The sequence below is a fragment of the Buceros rhinoceros genome, unplaced genomic scaffold, assembly GCF_000710305.1.
Source record: "Buceros rhinoceros silvestris isolate BGI_N320 unplaced genomic scaffold, ASM71030v1 scaffold39093, whole genome shotgun sequence".
NCBI lineage: Eukaryota > Metazoa > Chordata > Aves > Bucerotiformes > Bucerotidae > Buceros > Buceros rhinoceros.
In genome coordinates this window covers 8,868-22,195 of record NW_010404960.1, presented here as the reverse complement: position 1 = coordinate 22,195, position 13,328 = coordinate 8,868, and the positions used below count along the sequence as shown (strand labels likewise).

Genomic DNA, 13,328 nt, shown 5'->3' with positions numbered 1-13,328 from the left:
TCTGCTCCTGCAAACCCACTGCTGCCACATTGGAAATGGTGCTTAAAACTACAGCGGGTCTGGATTTGTGTGTTTGCAGAGGCTTGTGTTAATAGAAGAAGATGTGGTTTACTTGTATTTGAGTGTGTTCGAGTGCATTTGAGTCTTCCTCTGTGGTACAAATGTACTGCTCTTTGAATGCCCTTTCTCCACACTCCCACCCAAAGTGAGGGCAGAAGTCCTTCCCTAAAAAACTTAATGGCTCTTTGGCAGAGGTGCTGTCTGGGATGTTCCAGTTCTCTCTCAGGCTGGCCAGCTGCAGCTGGACAAGTTGCTGAAGTCTCCTGTTAGACCAAAGGCAGCAATAAACTCTTGGTGGGTTGGGGGATGTTGGGGCCCAATTGCTCCAGCTCAGCCCGCCCCCAGTTTTGCCCGCCTGTGCGAGCTTCTCCGCCTCCCACCTCAGCCCACGCTGTGGTGCAGCCAAGTCAGGTGCTGAGCGGCAGGCAAGGACCAGCCCTATGCTGGTACAAAAGAATGTACAAAGTTTGATGCTAAAGGTATGTCTTTTGTCGTTGGACATCAGAGAGAACCTCTCTCTTTGAAATAGATATTTACACGCTCTCTGGAGCGTGCCCAGAGAAGGGCAATGGAGCTGGGTCAGGGTCTGGAGCACAATGCGCTGAGGAGCAGCTGAGGGACCTGGGGGGGTTGAACCTGGAGAAAAGGAGGATCAGGGGAGACCTTCTGGCTCTGACAACTCCCTGACAAGGGAGGAGGGTGGAGTGAAGGGGGGGTTGGTCTCTTCTCCGATGTGACAAGTGACAGGATGAGAGGAAATGGCCTCAAGTTGCACCAGGAGAGGTTTAGGTTGGACCTCAGGAACAATTTCTTGCCCATTGGGGTTGTCCAGGACTGGCCCAGGCTGACCAGGGCAGTGGTGGAGTCCCCGTCCCTGGAGGGGTTTCCGAGCCTTGTGGAGGTGGTGCTGAGGGACAGGGGGCAGTGGGGACCCAGCAGTGCAGGCTCAATGGTTGGACTCGATGATGTTAGAGATCTCTTCCAACCAAAACGGTTCTGTGATTCCATCCCTCCCACCGCAGATTACTGGCACATAACTTGCAGGGTCCGCTTGCAAGTGATTTGGTCCGGTGGGAGCCATTTCTGTCCCGTTGGGGTTGTGCAGGCCTGTCCCCGGCTGCCCAGGGCAGTGGTGGAGTCCCCATCCCTGGAGGGGTTTCACAGACGTGTTGCTGTGGTGCTGAGGGACAGGGGTCAGTGGGGACCTGGCGGTGCTGGGGGAATGGGGGGACTCGCGGAGCTTAAAGGTCTTTTCCGACCAAAACTGACTCTGTGATTCTTTGTGACCAAAAAATTTATAAAACACATTAGTTTCAAACTCCATAATCTGTCTTCGTGAATGATAGAAAATTTATCTTCAGTGATTTAACAGCTTCAGGACTTTATCTGATGAAATATCCATCAGTACGTGACATCTAAATAATTTAGAACCTTCTCTCTTTGGAGGGAGAGAGGGAGCACGAGTGACCACCGGTTCAGAGGGGTGTCCTTTGAAGTGGGCAGCTCTGTGAAAGCACGTGGCCATGATGCATTTCCCTGACACATAGTTCAGCTTTCTAAAACCCTGTGGGGGTAATTTTATCTCAGCTCTTTAGTTACTGTTAAGAAGAGGACAGAGTTTGAGAAGGCCTTGCTGATTAACTGCTGTGGTCTGTTCTTTGTGTCGTTTTGTCTCTAGATCAGTTGTATTGTCATCGGCTGCAGCACGACATGTATTTTCTTACAACCAATAGCCGGCTGAACGAGCAAGTGGTCGATAAAATCATTCTTCAGCTTAACAGAGTCTACCCCCAAATTCTTACCAACGCCGAAGCAGAAAAGGTAATCTGATGAGTTTTATGGTCTCTGAATGTTGTGTTGTTTCTGCGGGTTGGTAGCTCAGCTGCCCTCTTCCAGGCTCCACTCCTGGCGCCGCATGCAGCTCGTCTTCCTCACGTCTTCCTCAGCTGACCAGTTGTACCAGAGAAGTCACAGGGCTGGCACGTTCCCTTTGCCACGTGCTGGTGAGAGAGGGCTCAGTGCCACGGTCCCCGTGTGACGTCTGATGGGGTGTATGCAGAATCACGCTATCTCATACCCGCTCCCTGGGCAGGATTGCACCCATCGTGTGACCGAGTGCCCTGCATGCCTCCCCTGCCCCGGGGGAGCCAGTGTGGAGCGTCATGTCAGGTGATCTGTGTTCACAAAATCATTTGTGTTAGCTTAATCAATTTTAGTTGCTCATCAGTGAGGTTAGTAACTCAGAGTGTTGGTAGAGGAGGGGGCTTTAGTCCCACCTCCAGGTGTGGGAGCTGTGGGAAGAGGCTTGAGTTAGGAACATCTTCCCGTGGTGCCGCTATGTGTGAGGGAGGCCGCCTGCCCTGGGAGGAAGCCTTCAGAAACAGGCAACTGTTTGGAGGTGTTTTAAATTTGTGTGGAGTGAAAGTTAAAGTCAGAGAAACCTGAGTCCCAGACCCTACTGACAACAGTTAGTACCTGCCCTCCGCCGACTCCTCGGGCTGGCAGGGCTCAGGGGTTGGGCACGCCAGTGCTTTAACGTTAGGAACGAAACTCCGTGGGGGCGAGTAGTGTTTCAGTGGAGTAGAGGAGTGCTAGATCATCGGCTGAACCAGTCCGGCCACTCGCTATGAACAGTGTGACACACACGATTAAAGATCATCTCCTTCGCTCCACAGCTTCAACACAAACCCTTAAAGAATCCGTGAAGGTAATCTGTGAATTCTGCACTTGGCAGACAGAAGTGAGTTGGTGTCCCATAGGACCAGGTTGGTTTCTGTCAACTCTGCTGAGCATTTAGGAAGCTTAAAATCTGGTAGACCTTTGTGGGAATTTTGTCAGGATAAGGAGCGTTGTGTAAGGGACATTGCATTCCTGTCCCCCTGGAGCGGGAATGGATCCTGACTAGAGTGCTGCAGAGGTGATCTGCTGCACCAGGCTGGGCTAGAACGCATTGCTGGGGCCGGCTTGGCACATTCTCCAGACAAGCTGGATCATTTGATGTGTGTAAGGCCAGGTGTGCATCTCCAGCCTCTTTGTAAGGTCTCCTAGTATTCATTACAGTTTGGATTACAGGAGAAAAAGTACTTCCTTGTGTTGCCCGAGGAATGGGAATTTTTACGTGTTGCGTCAGGTACGCAGCCGTGAATTGTGCTGGACATGATGAAACATAATCCTGGCGTGATGAACACTGCAATATTGGGACTCATATAAGCAGTTTAAAGTACCTTTGGGTGATCATTACTAGGCAACTAAGGGAAAACTTGGAAAAAAAGCCCAAAGCCCTTTATTGATACTGATTTGTTGATATTCTCTATCCATGGCTGTCAGGATCACACTGAATAGAATATTTCACTGTAGAATAGCAAGTGCTGTGTTTGTGTGAATGCAGAGAAGACGTCAGACAGAGTGGCCGTCACTTTATTGGGACGGAGAAAAGGAGGAGGGAAGGCGGGGCCTTCCATTAAACAGTGCTGGCCCGGTGGAGCTCAGTGTCTTGTCGACTGCTGTGCAGCCCACATCTGTCCTTTTTGGGTTCTCCTCAGGGGTTTTGGCCCATTCTTTCAGCAGGTACAACCCAGGCTGCGCATCGTCACTCCCTGGCACACTGTACAGAGATGTAAGATCCATCTCCCGCTGTTGCAGTCTCTCTTCTGATGAGTGCTCTTCTCTTGCAGTTCAGGAACCCAAAGGCATCGCTCCATACCAGACTTTCAGATCTGATAAAGCACCTTCAAAAGAAAGGAGAGAGACCCTGTCAAGAGTTTTACAGGGCTCTGCAGATCAACGCTGAACACCTGTACAATGACCTGCCAAGCAGGAAAATCTTGAGTAAGTTGATTTCTAGAGTTGTGAATTTCTGCATCAGTGTGTTACCATCATTTCAGATGAGGTTCAGGTTATTTGAATACTTTCTGGTTACCTTAACTCCTTCCAACTGGAATTTTCCAGAAGCCATAAGGGGATTTACCTGCATAGTTCTTGTTGTTTGTTGACAAGTGTGGGCAGTCCAGAACTTTGATTGTTTTGAAATACGAAATATGTCTTTAAAACAGTTTAAGTGCAACATGTAAGACAGCAACATGACTCATATGAAGTACAGTTTCCCTTTTCATAACCATTGCTTCCCGGTTATCTCCTCTGTGTTTTTCTGACCTGTAGCACATAAAAACATTAGAAAACTCAAATTTGTAAAGCTCAGCTCTGGTGACCCTGAAGCTTGGCTTCCCCTCAATCCAGAAATCTCCAAGCTGTGTCTAGTTTAAGGTGAAGCGAACGCTCACAGGCCCTTGCAATGGTGATGTTAATCACTTAGGACGTGTTCTGTGCAGCTGACAAGCCTGGCTGCTATCCATAAAGCTGACCCCAAATATACCTGTATGTACTTCAGAAGGACCAAGGCTCAAACAGATTCGATTCAGTACTGCAAAGGAGCTCATTTCTTTAGGGAAAAGTATCAAGCTGACTCTCCAGCCTGGGATAATGCTCACTATGTGTTGGGGCTGGGGTTGGTCGGTTTGATTTTTCTCTACCTAACAAACTGGAGAAAAGAACGGTGTTCCAAATGGGTGGGAAACACCGTCAGACATCACCCATACTGAAATGACTGGAGGAGCTTGAGGGAAAGCAGCCACATTTCAGTCAAGGAAGCTGCAAAGGGGCTGCAGTTTAAGCAATCCTTATGAAGTATCTAAGAGCACCAGTGCTTTACCAGTCAGTTGATTCTGGTTGTGAGACATTGCACAGTTCAGTGCTAATTTTAGTCATGCGGGTAAAACTCCAGGGAGGTTCAAACCATTACAGCAAAAGTCCATAGGTTTGAAAAAAACCCAGTGAGCCTTGTTTTATTTCGGGAGTGAAAATGGCATGTGAAATTGTAGTTACCTGTGAAGATACTTCATTGTCTACCTTCGGTTCACCTCTCTGAGGAGTGAGGCTTGTATCTACCCAGCACAAACACATCGCAGAGGAAGACTGCGCCATTTTCCTGCCTGCGCAGGGAGGCTGCAAAGTTACCCATGTCTCCACATCCATACCTGGACGCCCTTGAACCAGGAAAGCCTCGGCCCATGCCTGCCTCAGAATCTCAGATGAGCCCGAATGCCAGTTGATTCAGCTTTGCAGCAGCTTTAAGGCAGTGCTTTTGATCTGATGGTCACCTGGAAGAAATCATGCCCTTCAGGGAACAGGCTCTGATGTCAGTTTTGGATCTATCATTTTGGCTTAGGTAGAGGTCAAGGACAACAGGAAGGCAGCAGACAGCCTTTATTAACTAAGAGCTACTTAGGAAGCTTTGGTGTAGTCACTAAGAATAGAATTTCAATGGTGTGTTGATGGTTTAAGAGCTTAAGCTCTGCTAATGCTCAGTAACACCTTCTACAAGCCATTTCTGAAAATGCATTTTAGTGTACGTGTACACGATAGCCAAGGCCTGGCCAATCCCCTGCAGACGGTCTGAGACCAGCTGAGTACGAGAGTGGGGACCAAGCTCATCCCTGCCCACGAAGCTCATACTGGGAGGTGGGCAGATACAGTGAAGCTGAACTCTGCCGCTGTCCCCTGCCATCAGACAACCCAGCTGGAAGGGAGCTTGCGCAGGGTGTTCGCCTGACGCGTCCACTTCTAGCCAGAGCATAAACATGCTCATTCTTTCACTCGATGGAGGTGGTCACTTCTGAGAGCTGGTGCTCAGGCAGCTCGCATCCAGGCTGTGCATTACAAGAACATGTGCTGGTGGTGCCCCAAAACTGTTCTGCTGCTGCTGCTGAGTTACGCAGAGGGGCTTCAGTAACTGTCACAAGTCATTAAATTCTCTGTATGTTGAGACACTCTCAGAATGATGAGAATGACTTAAGTAACTGAGTTAAAATCCTACTGCATGGTGAGATTCTGCAGTTCCTGAGGAGGAAATAATGAGGTTGTTGTGTTTGCTGTTTCTTAGGAGTTCTGTAACTAAAACAAATGTCTCCACTCTCAACCGAATGGTCCACAGCGTTTTGAGCTAAAAGGATGATCAATTTTGTTCTTCAGGAAGAGCTCCCTTTCCAGCACGAGCTGTTACTTCTCATTTACATGAACCCGAGCATTGTGAATATTAGAGGTGTTTTCTTCCAACCTCTAACAGGGACAACTTCTATGTTCCTCAAAAGCTACTCACAGGATTAGTTGTGGAATTTGTCAAATTAAGCACGGAGCATTTACAGAATTGACTCTAGAGTCTGCAAATGTGAGGGGAAAAAAGGGAATCCTAACACGGGGGCTTTGTTGTGAATGCAGGTGGAACTGAAACAAACAGCGTTATAAACATCTGGAGAAATTCCTGGAAATAGTGGTTTTTGCAGAGGAAATCCTTTAAAAGATTTTTTTCCCCCCTCTTTTAAACAAGTTTAGAATCTGTGCTGAACAGAATTTCTTTGCCTCCAGTATAATATTGCCAGTGAAATGTCTCGCTTTCCCACTAGAGGGTGGATGAGGCCCACGGCTCGGGCACCTCAGAGCTGTTGAAGCCAAACAGCATCCTCCAAGCCACTCAGAAAACGTTTTGCTTTCTCTCAATGCTGGCTTAGACTAGAAGGATAAAGGGTCACATCAGCCCCACACAGCGACAGCCCGACGAAGTGCGGAGATGTGGCCGTGCTCACCCGTGAAGCATGAGGGTTTCTGAGCTGGGGAACACAGGGAGGACTTCCCTCAAAGCGGGCAGGCCCCGTGAGATCACCGGTGCTTTGCGGCCATCCTTAGCTTCAGCGGCTCTTGAGCTGAGCAGCAACGTGCTCCTGATGTTTCTGCTCTGCTGGCCTCTGCCCATGCCCTGGCCTCTGCCCGCCCTGAGGGACCTGCTGAGCGTGGGAGGCGGATGGTCCCTGACTCACCGGCTGACAGCGGGTCCCGTCCCCTTTGCTCACGGGGGTACAGGGTGGTTTTCCAAAGCACCTCACCTAGCTCCAGGTTGTCGTGGAGAAGGAGGGCAGCAGCTGAAACCGAACAGTCTCAGAGTCTTCCCTACCGACAGCTGCATTTGAAGATTTAACTTTCTACATTTTTTTAAATTATTTTTTTAACCCTCTTGGCCACAAAGAGGTTTGGCTAAAAAAAGTCGTTTTGCAGATCCATGTTGCATTAGAGCAGAGTCATTCCTCTGCCTTCTGTGGTGGTGGCGGTGGGTGTTCTTTGGAGTTGCACACACCCTCTGCAGCCAGCGTTATCTCCACATCCTCGTGCAGCGGCACCTCTAGAGGAGCTGCAGGTCCTGCTGCCCAAAGCAGGGATTGCTTCATTGCTGCTAACTACCGAACCCCTGGTCCCCAGGTCAGCCCCCCACTCTGATAGCATTTACCAGCAGATAGAGGCAAAAATGAGCTGTGCCAAAGGTCAGCACGTTGTACCCGCGGGCTGTGGAAGAAGCTGAGAGCAGTCCAGGTGAACAGTCTGTGTGTTCCTCCCGGTGTGTTCCAAGGGCTTCGTTCGCCAGATACATTCACGCCCAGAGATTTTCTCGAAAACAGAAAGAATGATGATGCATTAACTTACAAAATTATTAAAGTACAGGCGGTTTTCGGATTAGCACAGATATTAAACAACAGTTTTGATTTGTTTCAATGACAATTTCTGGCGTTATGGAAGGGTCAAGTCCTGCTTTCCTCACTGGGAAGCAGGTCTAATGTCACCGTGCGGTTAGGCCTGACCACGCCAGAGGGGCTGCTGCACTCGAGTGACGGTGTGCCTGTCTTCTGGGCAGCACACCCCCAGATCTAACCAGAGCGGTGTTTACCTGTGGGAGGGTGGACGTTTCCTGTCGGAATCGGGTACTCTGCTGAACTGTCTTTTGTTTTGCACAATTCTGCACCTGCTGATCGTGTTCGTTCGTTTGCTGGAGCTGAGTACTAACTTCTCCTGTGTTGCTTTTGTTCCTAGAAACCAGAGATCCCACAGAGGTAGACTCCGACAAGGAGCAATATATGCTAAATGACAGGGGTAAATAAACAGCCTCACGGGAGGGGATGGCTTCTCAGATTATGATGCAATCTATTTTATCCTGTAATTTCCTTCTCGTGTCACAAACAGTTTGTTTTATGATGTCTTTGCTGTCACAAGTTAAGTGGAATTAACAGAGGAAAATGCACTGAGCTGCTGTTGAGGGAACCAGTGGCAGGAAATTCAAGAGTCTGTGGAGTTTGATTGGTATTTCCCGGGGTGTTCTTTCTTACACTGTCACAGAGAAACTCTTCATCTCCTGTGACTTTTTCAATGCTTCAGTAGCAAAGTCTACTCAGCTGGTGCTGCTGTCATTTTGCATAAGGCCATCAGTAATTTTTTATATAACTTGTGCTTTTTTTCAGTTTTTTAATCTTTCAATTTAAGTACAATTAAAGTCATTTGAAAAGAAAGACAGAAAGGAAGGTGATCAAGGGTGAACTCAAGTAGATTTTCCTTAGGAAAACACGCTAATATATTTCCTCTTCCTCTGTTCAGTGCCCAGATCAGAGGCATGTGTTTTATTCACTGGGAGATACTCTGAAAAGGAATTGAAGATCTGAAAGAGAGCTGAGAAATTTTAAAAACCTATAATGAACTATTTAATTATTAAAGTTTAATTGGTATTTTATTCAGAAATCTGGATACGATTGTGGGAGAATAAAAGCACCTCCTCTGAACTGTGGCTGAGAGAAAACTGGAATGAGGGGCAGCAACGCAGTTCAACTCAGGGTATATTTTTGCCCGTGTTGCTGTTACTTTGAATATTGAACCGAAGTGCTGGTCAGGGTTTTCACACCGCTGTTGCTGACCGCAGCGTAACAGGACAGGAGGAGCCGAGACCATGCCTGGAAATAAGGAGATTAAGTCAATTCTGTTCGTACTCATGCTGACAGAAGAGCTGGGCTTAGGCTGGAGGTGGCCGGGCTCCAGCCCCCCTGGCTGGAGACAACAGCTGGAGGAGCAACCAGGCCCTAGCTCCTTCGCTGTGCCTCCGGTGTCCTTGTCCGCGTGGTCACCCTGCTGCTTGTTCCTCGGCAGTACCACGTTCTTAAGTTGACAAGGGCAGTTTAGTCTAACTATAGTCGTAGTGAAGTAGCAAATAAATCAGAATATTGGATAGAAGGGAAGCAGGTACAAACCCTTAGGAGGTTTGTCTGTGGATGAGTATGAATTAGGAAGGTTTTATTTATTAGACCTCGATACTGACCATCAGCGTTAACCTGCAGGTGGTTCCAGGCAGGCGCAGGGAGGGACTGTTCCAAGTGGCAGAGTTGCTTTGAGTGTGCGTGGGCTCTGCAGTCCCGCTTCCAGCAGAACTTAAACAGGAGCAAGAATATGTGCTCTGCTCATGAAAGTGGAATTTGTGGAACATCCATGGGGAAAAACCAGAACCCTGAAACTCTGCTGGTAAGGGACCGCAGTCTCCTGGGATGGGTGTCACCTCAGGCAGTGCCCTGGCCTGGCGGGGGCTGTCGATGGAGTACCCTGCTGTGCGGGTGGGGAGGGTCCAGCAGTGGCAGGTGGCAAAGCAGCTGTAGTAGAAATTAATGACAGTGTCATAAATGCGCTTCATAGTACGTTAGCTGCTGAACACACCTCGTTGTGATGCATTTGCTTCATTGGAATATGCTTAATTACGCATATTAATAGCAGTTGATGATTTACAAACTCAGCTAATTGTCCAGTGCTCTGTTCTGCCTTCATGTGTTTCCCTTTCCGCTTCCTTTAGGTCCGGTGTTTTTCCTCGCCTGTTTCAGTGTGGCAGCAGGATTTGCGCTGTTCTGGTATTGCTGCAGCCCAGGTAATCTGCTCTGGGGTTTTCCTCTCGGTTGCTGTTCTCTAGCACGGGGCGGGAGAGCGGCGTGCCCCTTTATCTAACATGGCTTCCTGAACAGAGCGGGTCAAGGTGTCGCCGTTCGTTAGTGAGCTTAGGATACAAATTGCACTTCAGACCTGCTGAGATATAAATAATGGATAGTTTCCCTCTAGAGGATGCTGCAAATAGGGGCTCTCTTTAAAGACTGTAGTCACGTGAGCTCCTGTTGCTATAGCAATGGGTCATGATGCCCAGCAGCCATGAGATAGACCCAAACCTTTGGGCTTCCGTGGCCCTTGGAGCTGGTTGAAGCATGACCAGTGCCAGGGCCGGAGGGCGCTGGCTCCATTTGCTGAGCCCAAGCAACTACAGCTGTTGCCCCTGTAGCTGGCTGTGGGCGTTCGCTCCTGCTGTTGGCTGAAAGTCACCTGCTTCAGCAGCCAGTGGAGCGGAGCTCCTGCTCCTCTTCACAGCGCTGCCTTCCGCTCAGCCAGGGCAGCTGCGAGAGTGGCGGCTCTCAGCAGAAGGAGCAGTGACGCGTCCTCATGGATCAGCTTCAGCAGAGCAGCAAGTCAGTGCCAGCGGAGAGACCTCGGGGGAGAGGAGCTGACTCAGAGCTGGCACCTTCTCTCAGGTCTTCCCGTGGTGCTGTGGGCAGTGCCAGCCTTCACACGGGAGCTGGGGAGCAGAATCCAAACCCCTGTTGGTTTAGCGCCTTCTGCTCCTCGTATCCCGGTCACAGCAGTTACAGTGGGACGTTGGTCTTCACTGGTTTTTTCTTCCAGAGCTGTAGGCCACAGTAGCACCAGTTCACGGACATTTCAGCTGTTGTGGGAGTCTGGGCTGTGTTACTCTTCATCCCCAGATCAGAGTTCCTCAGCTGGACGGTCCATGGAGACAGGATTTAAGGCTAAAAGGGAGCCATTAGACCTTCGAGGCTGACCTGCATGTTTCCTTAGCTGCCATCATGGCCCTTCATCAGGTTCCGACCCCAGCATTGAACAGAAGCATTTCCAGAAAAGAAATCAAGGACTGATACCCAAACCCCAGGGAATCCATCGCTTCCTCGATCCCAGTTAACTGTCTGTAGCATTAGAAGCGTGTGTCTCACCCTCTGTTTGAACTCGTTTCAGCTCTAGCCTGTCATTTTTGGAATTGTTGCTAAAACTACCAACTAATCTCTCCAAGTCTTCTGTTCCAACGCTCTTTTTCCCCGTTTCTGAGGCTCTTCCTGAGCCTGTGCAGTATCTCAATGCCCCATGTGAACCAGGGCCAGCAGTCCTGGGTGTGGTGTTCAGCCTTGCACCACCCAGCACCGTGCTCAGGTGTAAAGCTGCCCCTTACCTAGCTCAGCCGTGTCCGAGCTCACAGGGGTGAATCCTCACAGGCTCAGTGGTACCCTGCCTCGGCGGTTGGTGTGTACAGTGTTGGGGGAAATGGGCTTTGCTCTGGAGTAATTTTTTAAATGGATTTTTATTTTTTGGAGATGCTGCTTACAAGCTGGAATGAAACTTCATGGCATTCACTGTCTCTTCATTCTGTTTTAGATACCAAAGTCATAGGAAGAGCCAGGAGAGTCTTGGGCTTTTCTCCTGTTATCATAGGAAGACACGTTAGAAATATCTGTATGTTGTATTTGGAAGATGTATCAAGAAACTAAGGAGCATCTGCCTCCACGCTCGCCTGTACAGTATTCCTGCCGAGGGCTGACAACGGTGCATGAATATTAACGTACTGTACTCTGCTACCAAAGATGTTATTAACCAGCTTCATCAATAATCAGGTTGCCTCAAGGTGTATTCAGAATTTCTGCTATATTTGTCCTTCCTCCTGGGAATGGACCGTTTATTTTTGTAAACGCTTATTTTAAAGTATTTATCGTTTGGATAAAACATGTTTTTAATACAAACTGTAACTTGCTACCGGAAGCGATCATGGCTCTTAAGCCATGTTTGCGTTTGTGTTTTGTACTGGAATGAAGGATCCCAATCGTGTCAAGAACAGTGGCCTGTCCTTTGTGATCATTAACTTAGGAGAAGCACGTAAAGCCCCACACTCCCTCAAAGCCTTACGAGGAAGCGGATCCCCGTCCCAGGACTGTCTGGTGTGTCTCCATCCCTGGCGCTTTCTGCCCGAGCTCAGGTGGGTGCTGGCACCTGTGCGGTCCGTCGGGGCCGGTTGCCTTTGTGTGTGCCTTGCGCTTGCCGTGTTTTCTGATTCTCCCGTGGGTGCCTCACCCCAGCCTGTCCTGTCCGTGTTCCCACGCAGCTGCTGGCCGTGCTTTGGGTGTGCTGGAGCTGGTGCAGACCGGTTCCCAGCCTGCAGAGGGTCCTCAGGACTGGAATGGCTGATCTGAACCACTTGAAACTACCAAGGAAGTTTCTCAGATTTAACTGGCTTTTCCGTTTCGAGTGACGTGATCTGCGATCTGTGTGTCTAGGAAATTGAAGTAATCCAAGATATTTTGCAGGGACTTAAGTGCCATGACTTGGGGCTTTTTTTATGGCCAAAAATATGTACACTTACTTGAAGAGCCCCAGGTTGTTCCCAGTGTCATTTGATGGTGTTACATTTTCCTTGTGTGAGTTGAAATCATTGTAATACTGAAATTCTTGAGGGAGATGCGGGGAGTGGAGCAGGTGGGGTTTCTTAGCCTTATGGACCTCACGATGCTCCTGCCTAGCTCAGGATAAACAGGTGTCCTCCTCCCGAGGGGAGGTGCGGTCATTCGGAGCTGGCTGGGAGAAACGATCTTTTCAGCGGGGAGTTAGTTCTTCAGTTGCCTGCTGAAAAGCCTAAGGAGTGTGGGGAGACCCTGTCCCTGCGCTTGCTGAGAGTGGCGCTTTGTGGCTCTTCATTCACTGGCTGACCAAAGAGATCTCCAGATCAAATCAAACGTCACCTGAATGAAAGTTGCAGCTGCATCATGAGTTACTGCGCACTGGAAGATCCCACACGAATTCCTCAGTCGTTTGGAGTGGTTTGCTCAAAACAGTCAGCTGTGAACTTCATTCATGCTCTAAAACTGTTGTCATCATCTTCTCCAAAGCAAATCACCTTGTAATAACGGCGGTTCCTTCCAGGACAACACTCCCCTGATGCAGCAGCCAGCAGAGACTCCGGAGAGGAGTTGAGTACAGGGCCAAATTTTCAAACAAAACACTCAGAGAGTATTGTGGGACTTGTCATGAGAGACAAAAAAGGGCTCAGAGGACCCTGGTTTTACTCTTCTGCTAAAATGTTTTTACGTATGGCATTGGAATGTTGCTGGGACACGAGCCGGCCCTGCGGAGAGGTGGCCACGGGCTTCCTGAGGTCAGATCTCGGGAGCAGAGTGTGTGTCTCCGTGGCTGTCGCTGGTGTGAGGGCAGCTCATCTAGAAACCCCCTGGCCAGACGGGCTCATCGATACCCCACAGCCTGGGTCAGGACGGGCCCCTCGGTTTGGGGTTTGTTCTGACTTGGAGCTGAGCTCCCAG

General features: G+C 49.3%; 1 protein-coding gene across 2 annotated transcripts; it reads left to right on the top strand.

Annotated features, from left to right (window-relative positions):
- Positions 1–1,740: 1,740 nt before the first annotated feature.
- Positions 1,741–11,739, top strand: LOC104491172 (chromosome unknown open reading frame, human C9orf89). Of its 2 annotated transcripts, XM_010133548.1 has the most exons (5): positions 1,741–1,881; positions 3,735–3,888; positions 7,972–8,031; positions 9,764–9,835; positions 11,398–11,739. In XM_010133548.1, the coding sequence occupies exons 1-5, from the start codon at positions 1,771–1,773 to the stop codon at positions 11,508–11,510; spliced, it is 510 nt and encodes a 169-aa protein (XP_010131850.1). In that variant the 5' UTR covers positions 1,741–1,770; the 3' UTR covers positions 11,511–11,739. The 2 variants fall into 2 exon arrangements, with proteins under 2 accessions (XP_010131850.1, XP_010131851.1); XM_010133549.1 differs by lacking the exon at positions 7,972–8,031 and having other exon boundaries at positions 11,398–11,630.
- The last annotated feature ends 1,589 nt before the right edge of the window (positions 11,740–13,328 follow it).